This window comes from Panicum virgatum, chromosome 3K (assembly GCF_016808335.1).
Source record: "Panicum virgatum strain AP13 chromosome 3K, P.virgatum_v5, whole genome shotgun sequence".
Classification (NCBI taxonomy): domain Eukaryota; kingdom Viridiplantae; phylum Streptophyta; class Magnoliopsida; order Poales; family Poaceae; genus Panicum; species Panicum virgatum.
The window spans coordinates 57047775-57071415 of NC_053138.1; the positions used below are offsets into that span (position 1 = coordinate 57047775).

Consider the following 23641-nt stretch of genomic DNA (forward strand, 5'->3'; position numbering starts at 1 on the left):
TCAGAGAATTGATCAAAAAAAAAAGTTTCAGGGAACAGAACAGAACCTCACCGCCCCGCTGGAGCAGAGGAGGCAAGTAGCGCTGGCGAAGGCACCAGCGCCATTCTGCAGCGCTCTTTGACAACGAATTGAGTTTTCTGCTCGAGTTGAACTGTACGATTCCTCATTAGCTCAAGTTTTATGGTCAACTCCTTTCAAAAAAAATTATAGTAACTCCTTTCAAAAAAAAAAGTTTTATGGTCAACTAGTTGAAGAATGCAATTTCATATAGTGCCAGGTGCCAATTTCCAGAAGATTAAAACATGGTACAATATGTTCCATTACCCCCACTCAATATGTAGCATTTTCAAGCCTTTGGGAACACGAGAATTTCATGATAATCATCATTTTGTTGAACAGAAAAGCATTCACTCTCATTGGATGCCAGAGGTTTACAGGGAATCCTGTGGTCCAAACGAAAGAACATTTCTTACAACGTAAACTTTTCCTTTCACCTACAACATTACTGCAAAGAAGCAAAAGGAGAGGGCCAGTACCAGCAAGCTACAAACGAGGCCAATGGAAAGTTTCCCCATTTTGTGGCCTGCTACAACTTCGCTCAGCAAATGGCTGAAACAAATGGTGTAAGATGGATTCACAGATCGCACCTGGTGGGTGCTGCATTTCCCATTCATCTCACCTGTGTATACTGATGGGGATGGCACAAGCCACTGGTAATACTGACGAAATCACATTGGCCCCTGGTTTGGACGTCGGCTAATGGAATTGTACCTTAGGGTCTGACGGTCGATGTCCTCTCGACGACATGGGTAAGGAACAAGAACGAGCCAAAGGAGATGAAGAGGGACGTGGTCATCAAGATAAGCATGGCCTGAAGTGTGATGTTTGGGCTAAGGAAGAAGATGACTGCAATGGCACCTGATTGCCACACCTTCAGCTGTGCAAAGGCAGCCTCCTGCATTTTCCATGTTGTCAAAATTGAGTATTCATCATTAAAGCCAAGTGGTTATGCCAGGAAATAAAAATTTTAAAATTATACCCTTTGAATATCAAATTAATTGACTCATAAGCCAGCTAATGAGATCAAAGCATAGTATTCATGTGTACACGAAACACTAAATAAATGCACTAAAATAAGGTTACCTTGACATCTTCGAACAGCAGCCCAAGGAGTGCACTTAACTGTGTATTCAAGACACCATCACCAACACCCCATAAGGCACCTATGAATAGTGGTATTGCTGCACCAAGCAGTCCAGACATTGGACTGTTGGCAGAATAAAGATGAGTAAAATACAGTAAAGCCACAGGCATAACTGAAGTATAATTTACAAATACCATACCTGTAAAAGAAAAGCAACCAGAATAGGACTACAGCCTGAAGAACAGCTCCGACCGACACTATAAATGCTGCTGAATGAAGTCCAGAAGTCAAGCGTCCAGCAATCAATGAACACTGCAACTCCAGATGTGTTCCAAGAATCAGGTAAACATGCAGTACGTCTTTTTTCAAGCAGCTTCGAATGGTATGGTACTACTGTACTAGGTTGCACATATCTTTCTTTTTTTTTTTGATAGTGGGTTGCAGATATCTAGATAACAGGATATGCTGTCATTGCTAGTGTGACTAGTACACTTTGGCGATTACTGCCTAGTGCAATGGAAACAACAGGGCAAAATGAATATAGAATGTAGCATAATAAATTAATAATGGTACAACAAATGGAGAATATCTGTCAATATTTTCTGGGCAAAAGAAGGATAAAATAAGTTATTCAACAAGTGGGTCATTTTTATTTTACGTACAACTACATCAGCTGCACCATAAATTGCCATGGCTCCACCAACGCCACTGATGCCAAGAACAGGTGTTACAATACTCTTTGTGAATACCGCCCTTCAGAAAAATCCACACAACTGTCTTAGAAAAATGCTTACTAAAAAGTGAACCACCATGGATGTTGAAACAACATGAGCTACTTACCATACAAATGCCTGCTGTAAACCTGAATATGCAATAAGAGGGATGGTAAGAAGCATCCTTCGATCCTTAAGTGGGGCAACAATGTATTTCAGCATAGCTCCAAATGAGGAATGTGTTGGAGCATTATCTTTTTTCTCATCTCTTTTCGAAAGTAAACACATTAATACAATGCCCACAATCATAAAACCAAGGAACACAGCAAACAGCAGATTTTTCCCCGTGACACTTTCACCATCCTGAAGTGATACAAGAGACAGAGGGTCAAACAAAATGGCACCTTACATTTAAAAAAAATGACATTTAGAAAATAACCTTAATTTAGCTTAGCTACTAATATCATTATAAAGAACAGAATGACATATGTAAAAAGATTATGCAGTTTGAAATATTATAATGTGACGCTAACCTTTCCATTTCTCAGTAGAGCAAGCGAGATCAAATTTCCAATGACCTACACAGTTCAAATGTAGTATTAGTCAGAAACAATTGCACTGTAGAGGAGACATCTCAAGAGAGAAATAGATAATGCAGTTTAGGGATGAAGAATAAATGCTAGAATATCTACTAGCATGTTTTGACTAAGCAGAGCTCCTGGACAACTGTACCTGTGTGCTAGCAAACATTCCCCAAAACTCCCCATTGAAGCTCCCTAAAGTTGGACCCTCGGGCAAATTATTTTCTCTTGCATGACTAAGGGCAGCTGATGTAAGGTATGTACCCTGCAGTGCAGTGTATAGCTGTGAGATGGAAAGAAACAGGGACTAAAAATTTAAAAAAGAGAAGCTGTTACCTGCCCAACCCAAATGATTGATGCAGTAAAACCAAGGTAGAGTGAAGCTGGCACCATTGTGTACCTGAAAATTTGTCATTCAAGTTAGATTACACAATAGGTATCATGTTGAATGTACAACTTTCTGTGGCATTTTACACAACTGAAACACCCACTGCATAACATCGGCTAGGATCAAGCTATCCATGTCCAAACAACTTATGTGTATCAACAAAAAAAAGAACAATCCCTAGTGGAGAGTTCAGGAGAGAGTCCCCACCTGGCACATGCTGAGAAGCCCACTAAATACAAATACATTTTCTTAAGAACACAGGGACCTGAGTCCCTTCCAGCTTACTTACTGCAGACCATAAAACAGGTAGAACATGACACGTACTACCTCTCTACGTCCAAATCACCGGGGGTAACACAATTGCTAGTTTGCTACAGCTATGTCTCAAATTACCGATCACCAGGACAGGGGGAATGTCAGCATGTATCCTCTACCCAAACAGGAACTACAGAACACTATCAAACAGGAGTTCACCATCGACACTAATCTCTAATCCAAACTACCTACGCATTTTATCAAACAGGGGAGCACGCATCTAACTCCAAACCAGAATGGCACTACGGCATTAGCAAGGGTCGCGATCCGCGATCAAGACGCGCGCTACCATGTCGGGACGAAGTTGGAGAGGATGAAGAGCAAGTAGCCGCTGCTGCCGACGACGAGCGCGCGCTTGGGCCCCATCCGCGTGACCACGGGCGACGCGGCCACGCAGAAGAGCGTGAAGGAGGTGTAGAGGATCCCCATCGAGACGGTGCCCAGGTCGCCCTCCTGCACCGCGACCGCACCGATGAGAACGAGAACGAGAAGAGGGATCGGGAACCCGCGGCAGTGGAAGGATAACAGGGGAGGATCGCGCGCGCACGGTGTTCACGGAGGTCTCGAGGTTCTGCGCGGCGCTGTAGGCGGAGAAGACGAAGAGGAAGGCAGCGGAGACGAGGTGCGCGTCGGCGGCGTGGCTCCGGCCGCCCGCCGCCGGCGCCGGCGCGGCGAGGAGCGGCGAGGCCGCGGCCTCCTCGTCGCGGTGGGCGTCCATGGCTGCCGGCCTCTCCGGGGATGCGGGGCACGAGAGGTCGAGACGAGAGCGCGGCGCAGTGAAGTGAGAGGGGGAAGCTTCTAGAAGCTCTTATAGTCGGGGGCCTCGAGGTGGGGGGAGGTCCGGCCGGTGGCCGGCGCGGTAGCGGAGGAGACGAGACGAGGACGGCGGCCGGGCCGAGCGTGCGCCGGGAGGTGGGGCCCGCAGGGCAGTGGCTCACTGGCTTGTCCGTTGCGGCTCGGTAGCTGATGATTTCCTGCGCCTTTTGTCCGTGTGTTCTTGGATGTTCCTCTCGAAAGCTTTCCAAGTGGATAGAGGCCTCTGCATCATCATTCTAATTTCTAATCTAATCTAAGCTAAAAAAACAAAGAAAGATACTTTGGATCACCAGACGGCTGTCGTACGCCAACCAGGATCTGAAAATCGCCGCCAATTTCAAAAAAGAAATGTTCTTTTTTGTGTGGTTTATTGTGAACTCCATTCCAATCTGGAATTTAAAATACGAAATGAGACAAACGGTATCATGTTGCTATTTTTTTTGTCTCATTTGTGCTTTCAACCCCACTTGAGCTTTTATCTAGTATCCTAACATGATTTTTGTCGTCCTTATAAAAAAAACATGATTGTTGTCGATAGTAACCTATACTATGTAGCAGGTCTTGCATTGTCAGCAATGACTCGTGGTGGACTGTGAGATCATTTCTGCAGGCTGGTCTTTTCTTTTGGTTTTTTCGTTTTTGAAGCACAGACTCTGCAGGCTTGCAGCGCTAGGTAAAAGCAGTGGCCTGCACCCGTGTTGGCGTGCTCTTGGAGCCTTTGCCAACGCGACGGTGACAGTTGTTGGCCTTTGATGCCGCTAGTAATAGTGTCGTGTACTCGAACGGATTCCGCCATTTGTCAGGTGACGCGTCTGATCGGATCACGCAAGTGCCAACCACCAGCAACCGACGCGACTACCCTGCTCCGACCGCTCCAGGCCTCCACGGACTCGCACTCCTTGTCCTTGTCCTTGGCTCCTTGCATGATTCAAGTATTCACGGTGTTCTGCTGGGACAGGAGCTGGCTGATTCAAAGCCAGCTGATTTCGGCTAATTCAATAATATTATGTGAGAGTGAATAAGTCAAAAAAAAGCCGGCTTGTGCTGCTACTGGCTAGCTAAATAGAGTGTTTGTTTCATGTACTGTTGCTAGCAATGGAAGGGTTCGATAACGGCCAAGCTAGATACAGCAGTGGAAGGGTTCAATAAGCTAGATATGACAAGGTACATTATACATAACAAAATAGTTGTAGGCTCCAATCAAGAAATGATATCCAGAGGGGCTCGATTTTAAGTAAAAAAAAGGACTTAATGAATTTTTTTAGAACAATTAATTAGGGGATTTCATTATTTATTCTCTTCCATCTACCGCATCTCCTATTTTGGTCCACCCAACGTTCAAAAACGAAAAAAACGTTTTTGATACAAATCTAACTAGATCTATATGAGGCAGCTTAATTTGAACCCCGCTCTAGTTGGATTTATTAGGTTTTGGAAAGAGGAGATGTTTGTTGATACATCTAACTAGAATATCTAGTTGTGGCAACTCAAATCTGAGGTCTGCATAGATTTAGCATTTGGTGCTGATCCATATAATGGTAGATTTGGTGTGAGCTACGCTTCTAATTAATAGATTTAATTTTTAACAAGTTGAATCTAGAATTGGACGAGGATTGGCATGGGAAATGATGTTGTTCCCCTGCTAAAATTAAGGAACATGTTTGTTGGTATAACGGGGCAGATCCAATGACTGAGATTGATTGAAAGCATTGTGCCAACTAGCTAAACACAGGGACCGCTTCACGTTTGACCTTTTTCATTCGTTCAATAGTTTTATTAGGAAAAAATGTATTTTCCATCCATGAAGTATTTACAAAAATATGGCATTCACCCCTCATGTTTCATTATTCAAATCAACCCCTTAACTAAATAAACAGGTGCATTTATCATCCCCACCTTAGTTTAACAATGGTTTAGTGCAACCTAATGGTGGTTTATGCCGTGCAATCATTTGACTAATCTCCTCTTAGCAATGTAATATGCTGAGTTGAAGATATAAAGTCTAGAAAAAAAGTAAATCCTCTAAATTGGGTACCCAAAAAATTTTATCCGAAAAAACTAACTTAACCAATTCACATCAAATTGTTATAGTGATTGACTTAACATTAGACGTGGTTAGGCCATGATTAGTAAGATAATTACACGACCTAAACCTATATTATATGGCACCAAAGCAATTGTTAAATTAAGGTGGGGATGATAAATGCGCCATTTTACATGAAAATATGAGGGATGAATGTCACACTTTTGCAATACTTAAGGGGTGAAAAATACACTTTTTTCCATAGTTTTAATCTCCTCTGCATAGAGCCCACCGGAGCAGCTATCAAGTTAGAGCGAGCTAGGTGGATTCGAGGAGGCTAGCCACCCAGGAATGAGATCCTCTACAGTAGCTGCATAGATGATTTCGGTCATTGACGCGTGAGCCCAACCTCAAGTGTTGGTGGCCAAGTCCCTCTGCAGTAACTGCAGAGGGACTGAGCCACTGACATATGGGACCAGGTCCATACGTCAACGACGGAAATCACTTACGCAGCTGCTGTAGAGGATCTCAGTCCCTTTAGGTACACCCTCGATATAGCGGCAGATCAACTTGATGGCCTCGTTCAATGCGCCTGGTCTCAACTTATAGGTCAAACCCAATAGCAAATGAGTGAGACATCCTAGGGAGGGTCAAGAAAATGACGGTTCATTCGGTGGGTTCCAAGTGGAAATGATTAAAATGTAGAGGTAAAACCGTCGACTATGAAAGAGTCCATGTGAAGTGCCAAAACCTGAACAAATCTGTCATAGCGAGTTTCACAAAAAAAATACGAATCCGTCACAAAAAAAGAAACATGAATTACAATTTACTAGGTGCAGACCCAAGGCCTTGTGAGGCCTCGTTTGGAAGTTGGAACTCATGAGTAGCATAGGGTTTCAAGTATTTTAGGTGATATAGGAATTTTGGAGAAAAGGAGAGATGCAATACAGGACGGCAGCGGTGGTTGGCTCTAATTTGCGTGGATACCACATTGTTTTTTTTTTCTTTTCTCGAACACGCTCGGGAGCTGCATATCTTTGTATTAAGAAGAGGAACTTAGCCAATTACAATAACCAATCACACACCTTGGTCAGAACCTTGGGCCAGAATGGGTGACGGTAGAATAAAAACACAAAAAAGACACTATTACGAAAAAAAAGGAAGAATGTAGGACCTGACCACAACACCCTAATGTAAATTATTGTGAATTTTTGTCTGCACGTATTTGCCAGATGGGCTCGCAGAGCTCACCAGACACCGGCAAATGACACGGGACACGCGGAGACCTGGAAATATCCTTAGCGATCGGCAGTTCGGCACTTGAGGTAAACACTCCTCGCTTCCCGGTTAGGCGGGCTACCATGGGCACATTGCAAGCAAATTCTTGTGAGGAAATGTAGACACATTATTTCGAGAAGAAAAGGTGTCCGGGTTTGGAACTGCCCAGGTTTGTTGTGTCTCCACTTTCGAGGAGACCCATTACACATTCTTACCAGTAGATTCCCCCCCCCCCCCCCCCCTCAAGTTGATTTCGACGTAAATTGTTGTGAATTTTTCTTCTGGCAGCCTAGCATGCCCTCAAATTTTTGCATCTACTACCTCAGCACGGCATTCAGGATTCAGAAGGACACGATTAGACTTGTCAAAATTGTTCCTAAGATTCAGCAACCGCACTAGACTGACTGACAGAATCCATATGCTCTGATGCAAAGTAAGCATCCCAGATTGGAGATTCCCAGGTCGAGGAAGTGAACCGCGGTGAGCATTGCTGCTGCCGGCTGCCGCATTGCTGTTGCAGAGGAAACGAACAGAGAGAAAGGGGAAGCGGCCGGAGGCGCGTGCGAGCGTACCAGGAAGGGACGAGGTTGGCGGCGATGAAGAGGAGGTAGCCGGAGGTGCCGACGACGAGGGCGAGCCTGGACCCCATCCACCGCACCACCGCGGAGCCCACCGTCGAGAACGCCGTGAAGGACGTGTACAGCACGCCCAGCGAGATCGACCCCAGGTTCGCGTCCTGCGAGCGGCGACCCGGCCACACAGGTGAGGAGTGAGGACGCGGGCGCCGCCGCAACTCCGGCGGAGCAGCGGCCGCGAAGGGAAGCGGGGGCCACGTACCGTGTTGACGGTGCTCTGGAGGTTCTGCGCGGCGTGGTAGGCGAGGAAGACGAAGAGGAACGCCGAGCTCAGCAGGTGCACGTCGCGGGGGGTCGCCGCCTCCGGCGCGCGGCGGGCGCCGGAGCCGGGGATCAGGGGCGCGTCGGCCTCCTCGACGTCGCCGGCGGCCGCGGCGAGCTCTGCTTCCGGCGGGGCCATGGAGGCGTCGGGCTGGGCTGGCGAATTTTGGGGGGGGGGGGGGGGGGGGGGGGGAGGAAGTGGAGTGCGCTCTGCCAATTCGTCGTCGGGCTTGACTGCTTGTGATTTGGGGAACGCGAGGACAGCCGGCCGGGGATTAGAAATTAGAAATTCATATATTCAATCATACCCCGCGGGTACGACAAGAATTTGCAAGAATCAGAACGATGAAAGAATCACAAATGTGAACTTTAGAATATGCAGACGAGCTGGATCCGTTTAAATTAAATTCAAATTTCGATTCGCCTAAGCATCAGCAAGATTTGTGACGCTGCTACAGCACCATTGCGTTTGGGACAATGAGACCGTGATGCCCACCGAGCATACTTTGTCAGCCTCCTTGCTTTTAGTCATTTTTCTCCAAATCTCCCTAAAATTCAATATTTATTAAGGCTTTCCCTCAAAAAAAAAAAGACAATCATGAAGACTGATGATCACAGACACATTAACATTATGTGGATCTCGTGGACTCATGGCATGTATACAACTCGATAAGTTCTATTCCCATAATCCCGTTTCGGTTTTAAAACTGTACAGGTATGAGATATTGTGAAGTACTAGCAATAAATAGTTTTTTTAGTACACAAAACCATTTTGTTGTCTAACACAAGATCTGCAAGATCGCCCAGCTCAATGTAGCAGCAGCACATCCATGAAGCCCAATTGTCGGCTTCCCCATTCAGTAGACCTGCTATAACTTCAGCAATATCTGAACCGAATAGCACAGCAAAACATGGTGTCAACTCATATAGGATGGATGAGGCATTTCCCTTCCATGCCGCTGGTGAACACAAAACGGGGCAGTGCTCTGCTGGTAACACCGACGAAGATGCAGGGTCTGGCTCCCGTTTGGTTGGGCAATGGATAACAGATTTGCCTCAGGATCCGACAGCCGATGGCGATGATGACTTCTCGACAGCAATTGTGAGGAACAGGAACGCGCCGAATGAGATGACAAGGGACGCAGTCATCAAGATGAGCATGACCTGTAGCACGATGTGCGGGCTCAGGAAGAAGATGACGGCAACGGCGCCACATTCCCAGACCTTGAACTGTGCAAAGGCAGATTCCTGCGTTTTCCATGTTGCCAAACTTAAGCATTCATCGAAGATACATCAAAGTGTATGTTTGAAATATTATCAGAAAGAAATTGCAAACCAGTAAATGAGACCATGGCATCGTCTTCATCCCATAGGTGTAGATTACCTTAGCATCTTCGAACATGAGTCCAACAACTGCATTTAACTTTGTATTCAACATCCCATCACCAACACCCCATAAGGCGCCTATGAGTAGCGGAGCTGCTGTGCCAAGCACTCCATCCATTGGGCTGTAGAAAGATAAAAAGATGAGTGTATAAGTTTTATCCTAAAAAAGGATGAGTGTACAACAGTTTGACAAACATAAATGAACAATGGCATTTTAAAGAAATCAACCTGTAAAAAAGAAGCAACCAGAATAGGACTACAGCCTGGACAATAGCTCCAAATGACACTATTAATGTAGCTGAATCGAGTCCGGAGGTCAAATATCCAGTAACCACTGCACACTGAAATGGCAAGCATGTTCCAAAGGTCAGGTAAAATGTGTGGATAACTGCAAACCTTTGACTAGTCACTAATACATTTCAGCTATTCCTGCCTGTAATAGCCCCGTCAGGACACTCAGCATTGACAGATGAAATAGAGATAGAACTCAGAGTGAAATGGTACAGTAATTCAGGATAGTTAACATGTTAGTGGAGCAAAGGAAGGATACAGTAACAATTTGACAATCAGGTCGTTGTGATTTCACCTACAACTGCACAAGCTGCACCATAGATAGCCATGGCTCCACCAACTCCAGAAATGCCAAGCACAGGTGTTACAATGCTCTTTGTGAATATACCCCTTTAGAAGAATCCACATTATTATTTTTCTTTAAAGAATATCATAATAAGAAAGAGAACAACTATGGATATATAATGGGCTACTTACCAGACAAACGCATGTTCTAGGCCTATATATACCATAAGAGGGATAATAAAAAGCATTCTTCGGTCCTTGATTGACTCCATCATAGCTCCGAATGAGGAATGCAATGGATCATTAAATCCTTTCTCCTCTCTTTTGGACAGTAAACACAATAATGCAATGCCCACTATCATGCAGCCAAGAAATACAACAAACAAAAGATTTTTCCCTGTGACACTTCATCCTGAAGTGTATGAGAACCAAACCATCAAGAAAAATGAAAATTACATATTTCATGTATAAGTTCAGGAAAAACAATTAACAGTAAGCATTGATCCATTTGCATGAATGCATGATTGGTACTCCTGTTCACAATATATTTTTGTGTACAAAGAAAGCACAATATTTAGGTTATATACAGGACAATTGGACAATGTTTGGCCAAAATAGATAGAGTAGAATGACCACCTAATAAAAAGCATGGTCAAATTCTACAAGAAGTTACTTTGTGTCTATGTTACTTTTGTATGTGTATGTGGGATAAGTATTTTTGCATCTCATTCAATTGCTTTAGAGTTTATGATTACATCAAAACTAGGACAGCCTAGATAGTTAAATGCTGGGAAAACTAGAGGAGTAATGTTAAATTGATTCATTTTCAGTATTAGCATAAATGTCTAAAACCGTAGGCCATAACAATCATGACCTTAATTCTAGTTTTATTTCATAACTAGGTGTAGCAAGAACATAAAATCAAATGCCAAGAAATTGGCACTTTGGAATATTCTAGCACGATCTAACCTTTCCATTTCTCAGTAGAGCAAGTGAGAGCAAATTTCCAATGACCTACAATATTCAAATGTAGTACAAGTTAAAAGTTGTGGTACAACTATAGAAGACATGAGTCCTGAAAGAAGTAGACGCTGCATTTGTGGTGTGAAGAAAAAACACTTAGAATCTATCCATCATGTTTCTACTAATAATAGCTCGTGTAAATCTGACCTGCGTGCTAGCTATAATTCCCCAGAACTCTCCGGTGAAGTTCCCCAAAGTTCGACCCTCGGGCAAATTATTCTCTCTTGCATGGCTCAGGGCAGCTGATGTAAGATATGTACCCTGCAGAGCGAGCAGAACATAGATGTATGTGAGGTGGATGGACTCAAAGGAGACACAGCAGTTTATGGAAACTTAGTTCAGTTACCTGCCCAACCCAAATGATCGATGCACAAAAACCAAGGTATAGTGAAGCTGGCACCATTGTGTACCTGACAATTTGTAAGTTAACATTATAGGAAAGGCGGCATGTTCTGAAACTTCTACTTAGTATTTTGATTTTTGCACAACTGAAACTTAGTATTTTGATATTGGCACAATTGAAACACCAAGTAGAATAGGAGGCTTATTACAGGAGTTGCATGAATCCAATAACGTCCCGTCCATATTAAAAAGAGAGAGTCCTTGCTCCTTATTAAGCGTCAGTAAAACTGTGCAATACATACTAAATTTGCACATTCTGACATCCAAAGAAGCTGCCCTGGTGAGTTGGTCCAAACTCAATTATTGGCTGAAAGGAAGCCGCAGAGCTTGAAAACTGATGGCAATTAAACACCTATACTACCACTATGCCCCAATCATAGGGACAAAACGTTTCACTTTTCTGAACTTTTATACTATCAGTATTCTGAGCACGCGGAGTGGTCAACGACTAATTGATCTAAGAAGTCACCGAGTAGAATTACTGAATCAACACTCAGACTCGCCCCGCCAAGCTAGGAATTCTATCGAACAGGCACTGGGCATCCAGACCGAGGTACGATGCACGCACCATGTCGGGACGAGGTTGGCGAGGATGAAGAGCACGTATCTGCTGCTGCCGACGACGAGCGCGCGCTTGGGCCCCAGCCGCGTCACCACCGGCGGCGCGACCACCGAGAAGACCGTGAAGGAGGTGTACAGGATCCCCAGAGAGACGGTGCCCAAGTCGCCCTCCTGCACACCGCGATCCCGCCGCCAGAAGCTGAGAACCAACACGATGAACGAAGAGCGGAAGGTAGGAGAAGCTCGATCGAGGAGCAGGGGGCCGTACCGTGTTGACGGTGCTCTCGAGGTTCTGGGCGGCGCCGTAGGCGGCGAAAACGAAAAGGAAGGCGGCGGAGAGGATGTGCCCGTCGGCCGCGGGGCTCCGCGTGCTGCCCGCCGGCGCGGCGAGGAGCGGCGCTGCTGCCGCAGCGGCAGCGGCCTCCTCGTCGCGCTGGGCATCCATAGCTGCCGCTCACGTCTGTGTGCTTTTTGTCCGAGCATTTCGAATTGATTTTTTTTCGGGTCCACGTCATTTGGTCAGAGCATTTCGAATTAGGCTATGTTTAGTTTCAAGTGCAAAATTTTTTTGTGTTGGAATCTTACTAATTTGAAGTACTAAATGAAGTATATTTATAAAATTTTCTGCACAGATGGGTTGTAAATCGTAAGACGAATCTAATGATGCTAATTAATCCATAATTAATTAATAATTAGCGGATGGTTACTGTAGCATCATTGTTGCAAATCATGAATTAAGTAGGCCCATTAGATTCGTCTCGCGATTTATAGCCCATCTATGCAAAAAATTTTATAAATAGATTTCATTTAATACTCTATGTATGTATCAAAATATTAGATGTGACGATTTTTTTTGTATTTACGGGGTTTATGGATTGGGTGGGAACTAAACAGGCTACGTCACGATATGGGCCCACCGCCCACGAGAAGTCGAGGCGTCGAGGACCAGAGGTTCTCTCCCAAAACGTTCAAACTTCCAAGTGGGCAGGTTGTTACTTGAGTCATGTAATCTGAATATCTGATGCTCTTACTATTACCTAAATATTTTTTCTAGAAAAATTGTACTTAGATCATTTGGTCAATAGACAATATTAGGTGGGCATCACAATCACATGGTGTCGTCTAGCATTTACTTTTGGGTTTGCTTTTCAATATAGGGCGATGATGATAGGAATCCTCACTAAAAAATTGTTACATTACAGCAGTTTTTCCCATAAAAACGATAATAGATTAAGACTAGCACATGGAACCAATACACGTTGGTCTAGTTTGCTCCTTGTAGTTGAAATTTCAAGTTGTCTCAACGATCGTACATTTGATTATTTCTACGCAGCCACACACATTTGTTGGGTTTGGTGTAGTTCATGCCTCTTTTTATTTTCTTTTAGCTAGGGTGACGATTTCTTAGAGCAAATTCTGTAAACCCTCTAAATATGCCTACATCTTAAATTTAGATAGTAAAATAAAAAATCATGCTCCGCCAGACCCTCTACTAGAGCTCCTATTTTAGAAAGGCCTCTAAATCTCTTTCTCCACACAATTCCTGGAGAGTCTCTAGGAAGCACCCTATCCACCAACAAATGAGTCCCATCGTTTAGATAAACGAAGAAGGTGAGATTTATCGATATTAAAAACTATGCTCCACCAGACCCTCTACTAGAGCTCCCATTTTAGAGAGCCCTCCCAATCTCTTTCTCCATACTCTATTCCTAGAGGGTCTCTATAAAGCTCCCTATCCACCGACAAATAAGTCCCATCGTTTAGATAAACGAAGAAGGTGAGATTTATAGATATTATTGGAGTTGGGGTTAAAATACTAACCCTAAAAAACGCTACTGAAAAAGTTAAAAAAAGTCTACTGGGAAGGGGGGTTGTTGTGAAACGAACTCCACCATTTTTCATTAAAAGAAAGCTAACCGGCTGCCTGGTAAAAAAACCCCAAATCTAGGCTCTTGCTCAAGAGGACCATGCCAGTGAGAAGAATTTTTGTACTCCAACAGCCGAAAATTCACTTCACATGGGAATCGAACTCTAGACCTGTTGGGATGTGACCGAGTCAGGCTAGCCAACTCAGCCGCCCGACCTTTTCGCGCCACTAATTTATAAAAGAATAGTGAATCTAATTTGAAGACCATTGCTAAAGATGCTCCTACAAATCTTATTCGACGTAACGAAACTTGCACACCAATCACGTTTCATTCTAAAGTGTGGCGTAAGAGGATTACATACCAAGTCCTTTTCTTTTATCAGTCCCATCGTCCACGTCCTCGACACTCCTAGCGATTTTACTTCATCCTCTCTCGTTTAAGATGGCAATCAAATCGTGACGAGGGACAAGCAGTGCTTCTAAATCCAACAACTATGGGTCTAATTGGTGAGCCAAACTTCTAAAGGTGCATCATCTTCTGCACTTGGCGTGTTTGGTTGCTCAACCTGGTTCGTGTGACGCACGCTGCGCTTGTTTGGAGTACTGCATCTCCGGTCCCACCTTTATCTCAGGTGATGCGATTAAAAATATCAATCAAACCTAACTCGAAGTCCATCCGCGTTTCTGCAGAGCTTGGCTCGGGAGAGGCTGTTCTCCACCGCAACCAAGCTGCGATGATGCAAGCTAAGCTAGGATGCCTCGTCTTTGAAAGTTAAAACCAATAAGACTGACTCCAACAATGAGAGGTAATTTTAAGAGGCACAGTAATGCAACTGGCATGTATTCAGTCACATCTCCATCAGCGATAGTATTTTCCATACGTGTCCTCCCGTGGTGCCGCCTGCTTGCCTCCGGCTCCTCTTCCAATGCTCGGTGTTGTCCACTCCTCAAATGCGTTGTAGGTGAGAGGGCATGTATTTTTACTTCGTCTCTCTTCGAAGGCAAAGTGACAGCTCCTTGTACCTACTCTGTTGGAGACAATTTGGTCATGCACAATATGGATTGAAGGGGCATATTCCAATTGACTTTCGTGATGACAATGCTGTTGGGGTCGGTCTAAGAGCATTTCCAAGAGATTAGGTAAAATTTCTAACTAAATAACTAGCTAAATGACTAGGTAAGAAAATAAAAACTAGCCAAAAGGTGGGAGATTCAACAGCCTCTTCATCCTACGCTGCCGGAGAGGCCGCCGCTGCCCGTGCCTCGTCCTCCTACGCTGCCGCCGCTGGAGGTGCCCTTGTCACCGTCACCGTCGCCCTCGCCACTGGGCGAACCGTCCCTCCTCGCCGAATCCAACTTGAGCTCGCATGATGGGAGCCGTCGCCTTCGCCACCGGGCGAGTCGCATCGGGAGGAGGACGCCGCCTCTTGCCAGATCCGCTCGGGAGGAGGTCGCCGCTGGCGGGGACGAGGTGCCACCGCGGATGGGAGCTGCCGGGCCGCCGCCGCCAGGGAGCTGCCATTGCGGGGGAAGGACCCGAGTAGGGAAAGCTCCGCCTTGCACCGCGGGGGAAGGGTCGCCGCCGCCGGGGAATCTCCGCCTTGTGTCGTGGGGGAAGTGTCGCCGCCGCTGGGAAGCTCCGCCATGCGCCTGGTCACCCTTTGCCGTGCGAGACGGGGGAGATGGCAGGAGGGCACGTGGGAGGAACGGTGGCGCCAAGGAAGGAGCTCGAGCGACGGCGGGGAGGGAGCTCGGAGCGGTGGTGGCGGCGCCCACGCGGACGGCGGCGCTCCGGCGGGTGGGGTAGGAGCCGAGGTGCGGGAGGCGCAGGGGGAGGCCGCGGCGTGCGGGAGCCCGGAGCGGCGCGGGAGCGTTTTGCCGAGCGACGCGACCTCAGCTTTCTCCCGAGCGGGGGCGGAGTTTTGCCGAACGGAGTACCGAGAGGAGGTGTTTGACGAGACTGTTGGATGCTTGTTTTGTAACTTTATCTAAAAATTTAGCTAATCAAATCCTTTTAAAGAGAATGTTGGAGATGCTCTAACACTCTATGTGACTTCGCTGGACCTGTCGCCTCAATCATAAAGGTTAACATGCCCCCAATAATTATATGATAAATGTGGAGTACACCGATAAAATGACATTGTTCAACGTCCAAATTCAAATTTGACTTCTCTTTCTTTGAGGTGAATTCGAATTTGCGTTTACATACAACAAAATAATGGAACGACTACAGGGAAGTTTGAAGTTGGAATGCAATGTCAGCGGCCAACCAAACCCTCACACACTTGAGTCAACACCTCAACGTCCATACGCTGCGCAGAGAATCCTGCCTCATCCACGTGGGACCAAGCCTACTCTCACTGACCGAGGGCCACACCTTGGTTATGGGCCCACCTGCATTGAGTCAAAGGCTCCGCGTCATTTACTCGTACAGCGACCGCGACCCTCCGCCCCGTAGGCCCCGCCGAACGCCCGAACCCCTCCCTCGCGCACCCGCACCCGCACCCGCTCTTGTGGCAATGTCGCCCGCCGCCACCACCTTGTTCGCCGCCGCAGCCACCGTCGCGGCGCCCACCGCCCCGTTCCGCGCCTGCGTCCGACTTCCGCTCCGCGGGGGCCCCGGTGCCCCTCGCCGCGCCGTCACCTCGATGGCCGTTTCCACCCCGAGGTCCGCCGCCGCCGCCTCGTTCCTCGAGCGCCGCGAGTCCGAGCGCGCCCTCCACTTCGTCAAGTACCAGGGCCTGGGGAACGACTTCATCATGGTGCGGGTTTTTCGCTTTTATTTTTTTTTGTGTGTTTGGACTTACTTCAGCAATTATATCCCGAGCCCGAGGTGTTTGTTTTGGGGGAAATCTGCCGTTACGAATTCGTGGAATCAATGTCGTTTTATATGCATTTGGGTAGCTGTTTTTGTTGTTTGTTCTCTGATTTCTGCGTGGATTTACAGGTGGACAATCGGGATTCGTCTGTGCCGAAGGTGACTCCTGAGGAAGCGGCAAAGCTGTGCGACCGGAACTTCGGCATTGGCGCCGACGGCGTCATCTTCGTCATGCCGGGGTCCAATGGCGCGGACTACACTATGAGGATCTTCAACTCCGACGGAAGTGAGCCGGAGGTCTGAGTCCCCCAAATTTTATCACAACACTGAATTCTGTAGTAGAAAGTGGAGCTATTCTGAACTTTAGTGCTTTTTGCCAGTCGAGGGTCACCACTTAACCAGTCTGCTGACAAGTTGGTGGTGATATTTTTATCCCCTGAGCTTTAGATGCTAAAGGAAAATGATATGTGTAGTTATGGGATCAGGTTCCTCAAATGTTAGGTAGAAGAAAACTTTGGCCTTCAAATGAACTTGCTAGCTCGGGCTTTTTATGTTTTAATAATCCGTGTATTTTGGGATATCAACTAATATAATCATTAAAATATTTCCTATGCCATACATGCCTCTCTCCCTAGCATGTACCAGGGTGATGATTGTTTAATAAGCTCTGATTTGTGAATTGTACGTCTGGACTGACTCTGAAACATTTGAAGTGCCATCATGTTTCCAATCCAGATGGTTACTTTATGATCAGATATACTTGTTATTTTCTCCGCTCTACCAACTATCAAAGTAGACTGAAGAGTCCTCTCTTTTGTTTGCTTTTTTTTTATCTCCATGCTATTGACAATCATAAAATGTTCAATGGCGTTTGTTCGTCTGAATTTTTCTCATACACTATGTTGATCCTTTATTTATTTTGGTTTCAGATGTGTGGTAATGGAGTCCGTTGCTTTGCTCGGTTTATAGCTGAGCTTGAGAACCTGCAGGGAACTCATAGGTATGACATTGCAGCATCATTTTAAAACAAGTAGAATGATATAGACAAAAATTGTACACGAGGTCTTATGTTAATCTATGTCTGACACTTTCTTTGAGGTGAATCCAAGCCTAATCCTTTTGGTCTTCTTTCGGGTTCCATCTTCTTAAAAGTTGCTGGATTCCATGTTTTCAAATCGTCTAGTCGAACCTAGCCGCCATGGGACCGATCAGACGACTAGTCGCGATTAGTCGTCGATCAGGCCGATTAGTCGAGCTTAGTCGGTCCTAGTCGTCTGCCTAGTCGTCCTATGTGTCCTAGAACCGATATGATATATGTACTACATATTACTTAATAAAAAGCAAGTATGAAGGCAACAATAATAGTCGATTTTTCACTTATTTGTGAGAGATGATTTGTGAACTGTCCAGAACTCTGTATTCCTGTCCCATAGTCCATATTCCTGTCTCTCAGCCTCTATATACCAAAAACCTAATGGGCCACCTTGCCAGCCCATCACCGGCCGAGGCCCACAACTCAAACAGCCCACAAAACAATCTCAAGTCTGATCGTTTTCCAACCTGATCGTGCGACTAATCGCGACTAGTCGACGACTAGTCGGACGACTAGAAAACTAGTCGCCCAGACCTACTCGGTGTCCCTTATCGGGGTCACCGGACCGATAAGCCCGACTAATCGCGACTAATCGCGATTAGTCGGACGACTAGATAACATGGGCTGGATTATTTATTTTGGCTCGCCGAGCCTATCACAACCCTGCTCCTTACCTGGTCATAGGACTGTCAGTGTTGAAACAACTTCGGTAGGCTTGTTGTTGAATCTGAGTCTAATATTAATGTATTTAATGATTGGTTCATAAGAATGGTAGAAATATATACATATAATAATGTGGACGCATCATTATTTGTTATCCTCTTTGAAATTATTTCCTTAAATGTTTCAGCTTCACGATTCATACTGGTGCTGGACTGATCATTCCTGAAATACAAAGTGATGGTCAGGTAAATGCTTTCTTTTTAGTCATTTTTAAATCTTAATATGTTAGTGCTCTTTAAGTCTGTAAGACTATAACCATGCTTTGCTATTTACGTTGCTTGGTCCTGAGCGAAGGTAGCATCTTTTCTTTGGTCACTAGTTGTCTGGTACAGTTCATTCCCTCGGTTTCAACTGAATTCCGAGATATGTAAATTCCATTTCATCTTGCATTCTTCGGGAGTCATTCAACATGAAATTTCATGCCACTAAAAAAGAACGAGATAAGTGGTCTGTTCAGATAGGACACTTATTTTGCCACTGCAGCATGCTTAACTTCCATGGCAGCCAATTTGTCCTCCAAAATATGGGAAATTTGTTGGAAGCATATGTCTATGTTACAGGCAGAAAAATGAGATCCAATTGTTTTACATTATTAAGAAGAAGAAATTGTCACCAAAATTGTTGAGCTGCAAAAAAATGATGCGAACCAATTGGTAGCCAAAAAAGGTCGATGAGCTTGAGTGTAAGAGTCCAAAACCAATTCAGTACAGTAAACCGCAAGGCCCTAGTTGAGTTCTCTAGTGAGAATTCTCTACTACTAGTGTTTCAAAAAGCTCTAGCCGCTAGGTGCTGCCTAAGTGATCCTAGGCGTTGCACTCTTTCCATCAAGTTAGAGTTTTCTGTTTGTAAATATATGAGATATGGCATATTAATAGAAAAAAATCCACATTATCACATGTACATGAGTCTCCATCTCCAGTTGTCCCATGTTTCAGTTATGCATCAAGTCCTAAACCACTCTTGAAGGAAAAACGCCCAGATGAAGCGCCTTGGTGCTAGGCGACTGTCTAGCGACTAGGTTCCACCTAGCAAATGCTTTGTGAAACAGAGCTTTTAAGCTACTGAAATCCATTATCTTGAGTTTTCTTGGCTTTAGTAGCCTAAAATGTATTTGCTTCCTATTATCCCTTTTCAAGTTCAAAACCACTCACTCATTCTTGTCCAACATGGCAACTTCCAATTCTGAAGTTATGCTGCGAATAAAATTTTATACACATATCTTGTTTTCAGGTAAAGGTTGATATGGGCGAGCCCATCCTTTCTGGACCAGACATCCCCACAAAACTGCAAGCTACCAAGAACAAAGCTGTTGTCCAAGCTGAATTGGATGTTGAGGGCAGACCATGGCATGTAACATGTGTTAGCATGGGCAACCCTCACTGTGTCACATTTGGTGCAAAGGACTTAGAGGTAATAAACTTGCAAATTCATACTCTATTCATGTTAAAAATGCTTTCTTTTCAAAGTTCTGAATTTGATTGTTGATTAACGAACTGCATCCACGCATTTTATGAATCCGTTTATGGAGATATTGTTTCTTGTTAAAGCAATGGAACCTTGAGTTGTTTGTTTAACGTGCTTCATCATTACATTTTGTACATTAAACATTTGGGTCTGAAACTTGCTAATTGTATAAAGTAGTGACCCCTGTGATCTTTGTTGTTCATTGCCCTGATCAGCACAACCTGTTGTTTTAACTTGTGAATGATTCGTGGTAGCATCATATATGATATACTTTTGGAGATTAAAAGAGGTCTCATTAGGATTCTTCAATATGGTTCTGTTGTTGTCTAATTTGAGGTCCATTTATGCAGTCATGTAATACCTAGCTACCCTGCCCTGACTGTCGTGTGAATTAGGGTTTACTGATAGGTAATGCCTAGCTACCCTGCCCTGACTGTTGTTGGAATTAGGATAGGGCACAAGTTAAGAGAGTTCTATGCTGGTTGAACTATGTGCATCATGAATAGTAGTATAACCAATCTGTTCAGACAACTATAGATTATAACCATAGGTTATTGTGTTGATTGGATTCCAGCAGGTCTTGCAGGTTGATAATCTAAAACTTAGTGAAATTGGGCCTAAATTTGAGCATCATGAAATGTTTCCTGCTCGAACCAACACAGGTAAATCTTACTCTTGTGTTACTATATTGTTCCATCCATACATCCTTGTGTTTGGACTATGTTTAAATAACTTTCGTTTTGCAGAATATGTACAGGTTTTGTCTCACTCACACCTCAAAATGCGAGTTTGGGAGCGCGGTGCTGGTATGACTGGTCTCCCTTAGCCTCCTTAAATGTGCACATGCCATTTGCTTGAATCGCAAAACATCTTCTCTTCTTCTCTTGTATTCTTCCTTATGCATCTATGTGTTTGAATTTTACTCGTATTTTTGGTTGAGGTGTCAATATGTAGTACCACGCAGTCCACATTATACTTTTTAGTTTTTGGTTGAGGTGTCAATATGTAGTACCACGCTGACCATGGTTGAGACCTACGCATGGCTTTGTCGTCGCTCTTTTTACTTTTTAGTTTTTTTTTGTGGCACATATGTTTTAAGTTTGAACTGGTGGGGTCTATGTACTTTTCTTCTTAATGCAATGATGTGCAACTCTCTTGCATATTTGAGAAAAAAACATCATATTGCAAATAGATATAATATATGTCTGTCTTTAATGTTATCTTCTTTTATATTTGTGCATTGTCACTTGGAGTGGCTATGCAAAATGACCTTTATGGTTACTGTAGGAGCAACTCTCGCTTGTGGTACTGGTGCTTGTGCAGTTGTTGTTGCTGCTGTTCTTGAGGGCCGAGCTGAGCGGGTTTGTGTTTCTTTTCTTTTCTTTTCCTTATTTTCACACATTGACTCATGCTCACAATACTTTGGGTTGTATATTAATTGTTTGTCATTTAATTGCAAAACAGAAATGCGTAGTTGATTTGCCTGGCGGACCATTGAAAATAGAGTGGAGGGAGGATGACAATCATGTTTACATGACTGGTCCAGCAGAGGCTGTCTTTTATGGATCTGTTGCTCACTAGGTCAGTTTTATGAGGTCTAAGATTTATGTACCTGCAGCTCAGATATAGTCAACATTAGGCATTGATATAAGCAGATAATAGTAATACCTGCCCAATACTATCTGAAAACTTGCAAGCACCTGTACACTTTCTAATTGCATTGAGCTGAGGATGGAGCATGATAGGATACAACTCAGAATGTCAAATTCTGATTGTTACTAGCAAACTTTTGAAATATCAGCATTTAGGGTTTTGGAGATGGGCCCTTTATGTTGTCAGATGTTCCTGCTCACATTAATTTAAGCCACTAATGTGAAATCACAGGTAGTAGAATCAGATTGAAGCTATTGACATTGATTTGATTTGCATACATATTTCTATTGCGCAAAGAAATAGTGTTTCGTTATCAAGAGTTTTTCCTCTTTTTGCTTGTCTATATTGGTTAACACCACAGGTTGCGATGTGGTTAGCATAATGATCCCTATCTTTTATATGTTCATGCATTATCATCAACTAATTTTCTTGTTATGGAATGGGTGCCATAGTATTGAAAATCCTCTGTATGATGGTTAATTGTACAAAAATGATAGTTGTAGTGACATCCGCAAGGAATTACTAACCCCGTGCCAAATAAAAGTCCATTTAGGTTTGCCCTAAGTCAACCTTTTTTTATCTTTGACCATCAGTGGCTAAAATGATCATATAGATTGACAACATAAGGTTTTTATTACTAGATTCATGATGAAAAACACTCTCATAATACATGATTTTTGTATTTAAAACAATGTACAAAATAGCGGACTATAGCGGAGCTATATAGCGCCGCAATAGCGTTTCGGCAGCCCTTCCGCTACGATACGCACAATTGTTTCGATATTGCAGCTAAGACCGATTTCGCTGGTTTAAGCGGCACTATTTTGGTTAGCGGTAAGGAAAAAATAGCAGCACTATCCCTTTGTTCGGTCGGTGCTATAACAGCTGTGGCGGTTTTGGTTGGGGGCCACAGCCGCATAGGCATCAGGAACACAAAGCTTGCATACGAGACTGCCAGGCAGCTGCTAACCTGCTATTGCGGCCGCACTTGAGCTCTCTACCACTAAGCCCTGCCGTAGTGGTGTTTGGTGAGGAGCCTCCGGCTGTTGCGTGGCCAGGGGATGGACCTGGACCTGGGGAAGAGGAGCAGAAGGAGCGAGGATTGAAGACATTGTTGCCTGATGTCTGTGCAGCGCCGGTGCTATCTTGGGGAGTGTGATGGTGATCAGTATAGGCTGTGGGGGGAGTGAAGCAGCCGAGGGGGTGCGAGGTGGATGGGAGGATGAATCATTGACATGTATTTAGGGAGGGGATGAGGTTCTCTTGAGGTGTTGAAAAAATAAAAACGCTAAGTGAACATAGCACTGCCATAGCGGATGCTATAGCTGAGATAGCGTTTAGAACACACGATTTTGATATTGCTAGTCAAAGTGCCTTATTATATATATTGCTCATGGACAAATTGGGATCAGTGAGAGTACCTTACAAGTGAAATGATGTATTCATTCTGACCTAATATTTAGCATTATATTAATATTTAACCAATTGTCTAATTCCTTTGTTAAGCCATGATACGTTGTGCTGTTTACTGTTGACTCATGTGCTTACCAAATATTATTAGGTACTGGGGACCAAGACAGAAGGGTTAGCTACCCACTGAGAGCTTGTGAGATTGGTTAAACAGAATGTTCTGGTACCAGTACACCTGTTTCAGATATTCTTAATTATGGTTTCTTAATTTGGGCAGCATTAAAGGCTTTATTGTCAAGTATTCTAGTGCTGTTCACCTTTTGTACTCTTACTCTGTCAGGTTTGAACACTACATTGGTAGCATACCTGCCGAACCATTTTCTGTTTCTTTTCTTTGGCAATAAGCGGATGTCAATGCATAGTTTCAGTATTGTTGTCTACAGATCTACCTTGATATACTGCAGCATGATTTGGCTTATACTAGTTAATTGCTGAGATGAATGTTGCCTAT

At 44.4% G+C, this 23641-nt stretch overlaps 3 protein-coding genes across 7 annotated transcripts; 1 reads left to right on the top strand and 2 right to left on the bottom strand.

The window, feature by feature from the left end:
* Positions 1–291: 291 nt before the first annotated feature.
* On the bottom strand, positions 292–8308 carry LOC120699828 (UNC93-like protein 3). Of its 2 annotated transcripts, none has more exons than XM_039983909.1 (10): positions 8096–8308; positions 7831–7994; positions 2775–2838; positions 2590–2703; positions 2391–2435; positions 1985–2220; positions 1807–1897; positions 1344–1456; positions 1144–1267; positions 292–955 (listed from the first exon to the last, which is right to left on the bottom strand). In XM_039983909.1, exons 1-10 carry the CDS (start codon positions 8291–8293, stop codon positions 773–775), a joined length of 1332 nt encoding a protein of 443 aa, XP_039839843.1. In that variant the 5' UTR covers positions 8294–8308; the 3' UTR covers positions 292–772. The 2 variants fall into 2 exon arrangements, with proteins under 2 accessions (XP_039839843.1, XP_039839844.1); XM_039983910.1 differs by lacking the exons at positions 7831–7994; positions 8096–8308 and adding exons at positions 3431–3594; positions 3689–4080 and having other exon boundaries at positions 370–955.
* A 475-nt stretch (positions 8309–8783) lies between these two features.
* On the bottom strand, positions 8784–12601 carry LOC120699829 (UNC93-like protein 3). 3 transcript variants are annotated; one of them, XM_039983913.1, is made up of 8 exons: positions 12371–12601; positions 12110–12301; positions 11486–11549; positions 11287–11400; positions 11086–11130; positions 9769–9881; positions 9539–9662; positions 8784–9402 (listed from the first exon to the last, which is right to left on the bottom strand). In XM_039983913.1, exons 1-8 carry the CDS (start codon positions 12583–12585, stop codon positions 9211–9213), a joined length of 1059 nt encoding a protein of 352 aa, XP_039839847.1. In that variant the 5' UTR covers positions 12586–12601; the 3' UTR covers positions 8784–9210. The 3 variants fall into 3 exon arrangements, with proteins under 3 accessions (XP_039839847.1, XP_039839846.1, XP_039839848.1); XM_039983912.1 differs by having other exon boundaries at positions 9491–9662; XM_039983914.1 differs by having other exon boundaries at positions 9491–9662; positions 12110–12273; positions 12371–12597.
* Positions 12602–16421: 3820 nt separating this feature from the next.
* Positions 16422–23641, top strand: LOC120699830 (diaminopimelate epimerase, chloroplastic-like). 2 transcript variants are annotated; one of them, XM_039983915.1, is made up of 10 exons: positions 16422–16731; positions 16917–17084; positions 17717–17787; positions 18731–18788; positions 19834–20013; positions 20642–20729; positions 20814–20873; positions 21355–21428; positions 21532–21648; positions 23282–23641. In XM_039983915.1, the coding sequence occupies exons 1-9, from the start codon at positions 16489–16491 to the stop codon at positions 21646–21648; spliced, it is 1059 nt and encodes a 352-aa protein (XP_039839849.1). In that variant the 5' UTR covers positions 16422–16488; the 3' UTR covers positions 23282–23641. The 2 variants fall into 2 exon arrangements, with proteins under 2 accessions (XP_039839849.1, XP_039839850.1); XM_039983916.1 differs by having other exon boundaries at positions 16423–16731; positions 20645–20729.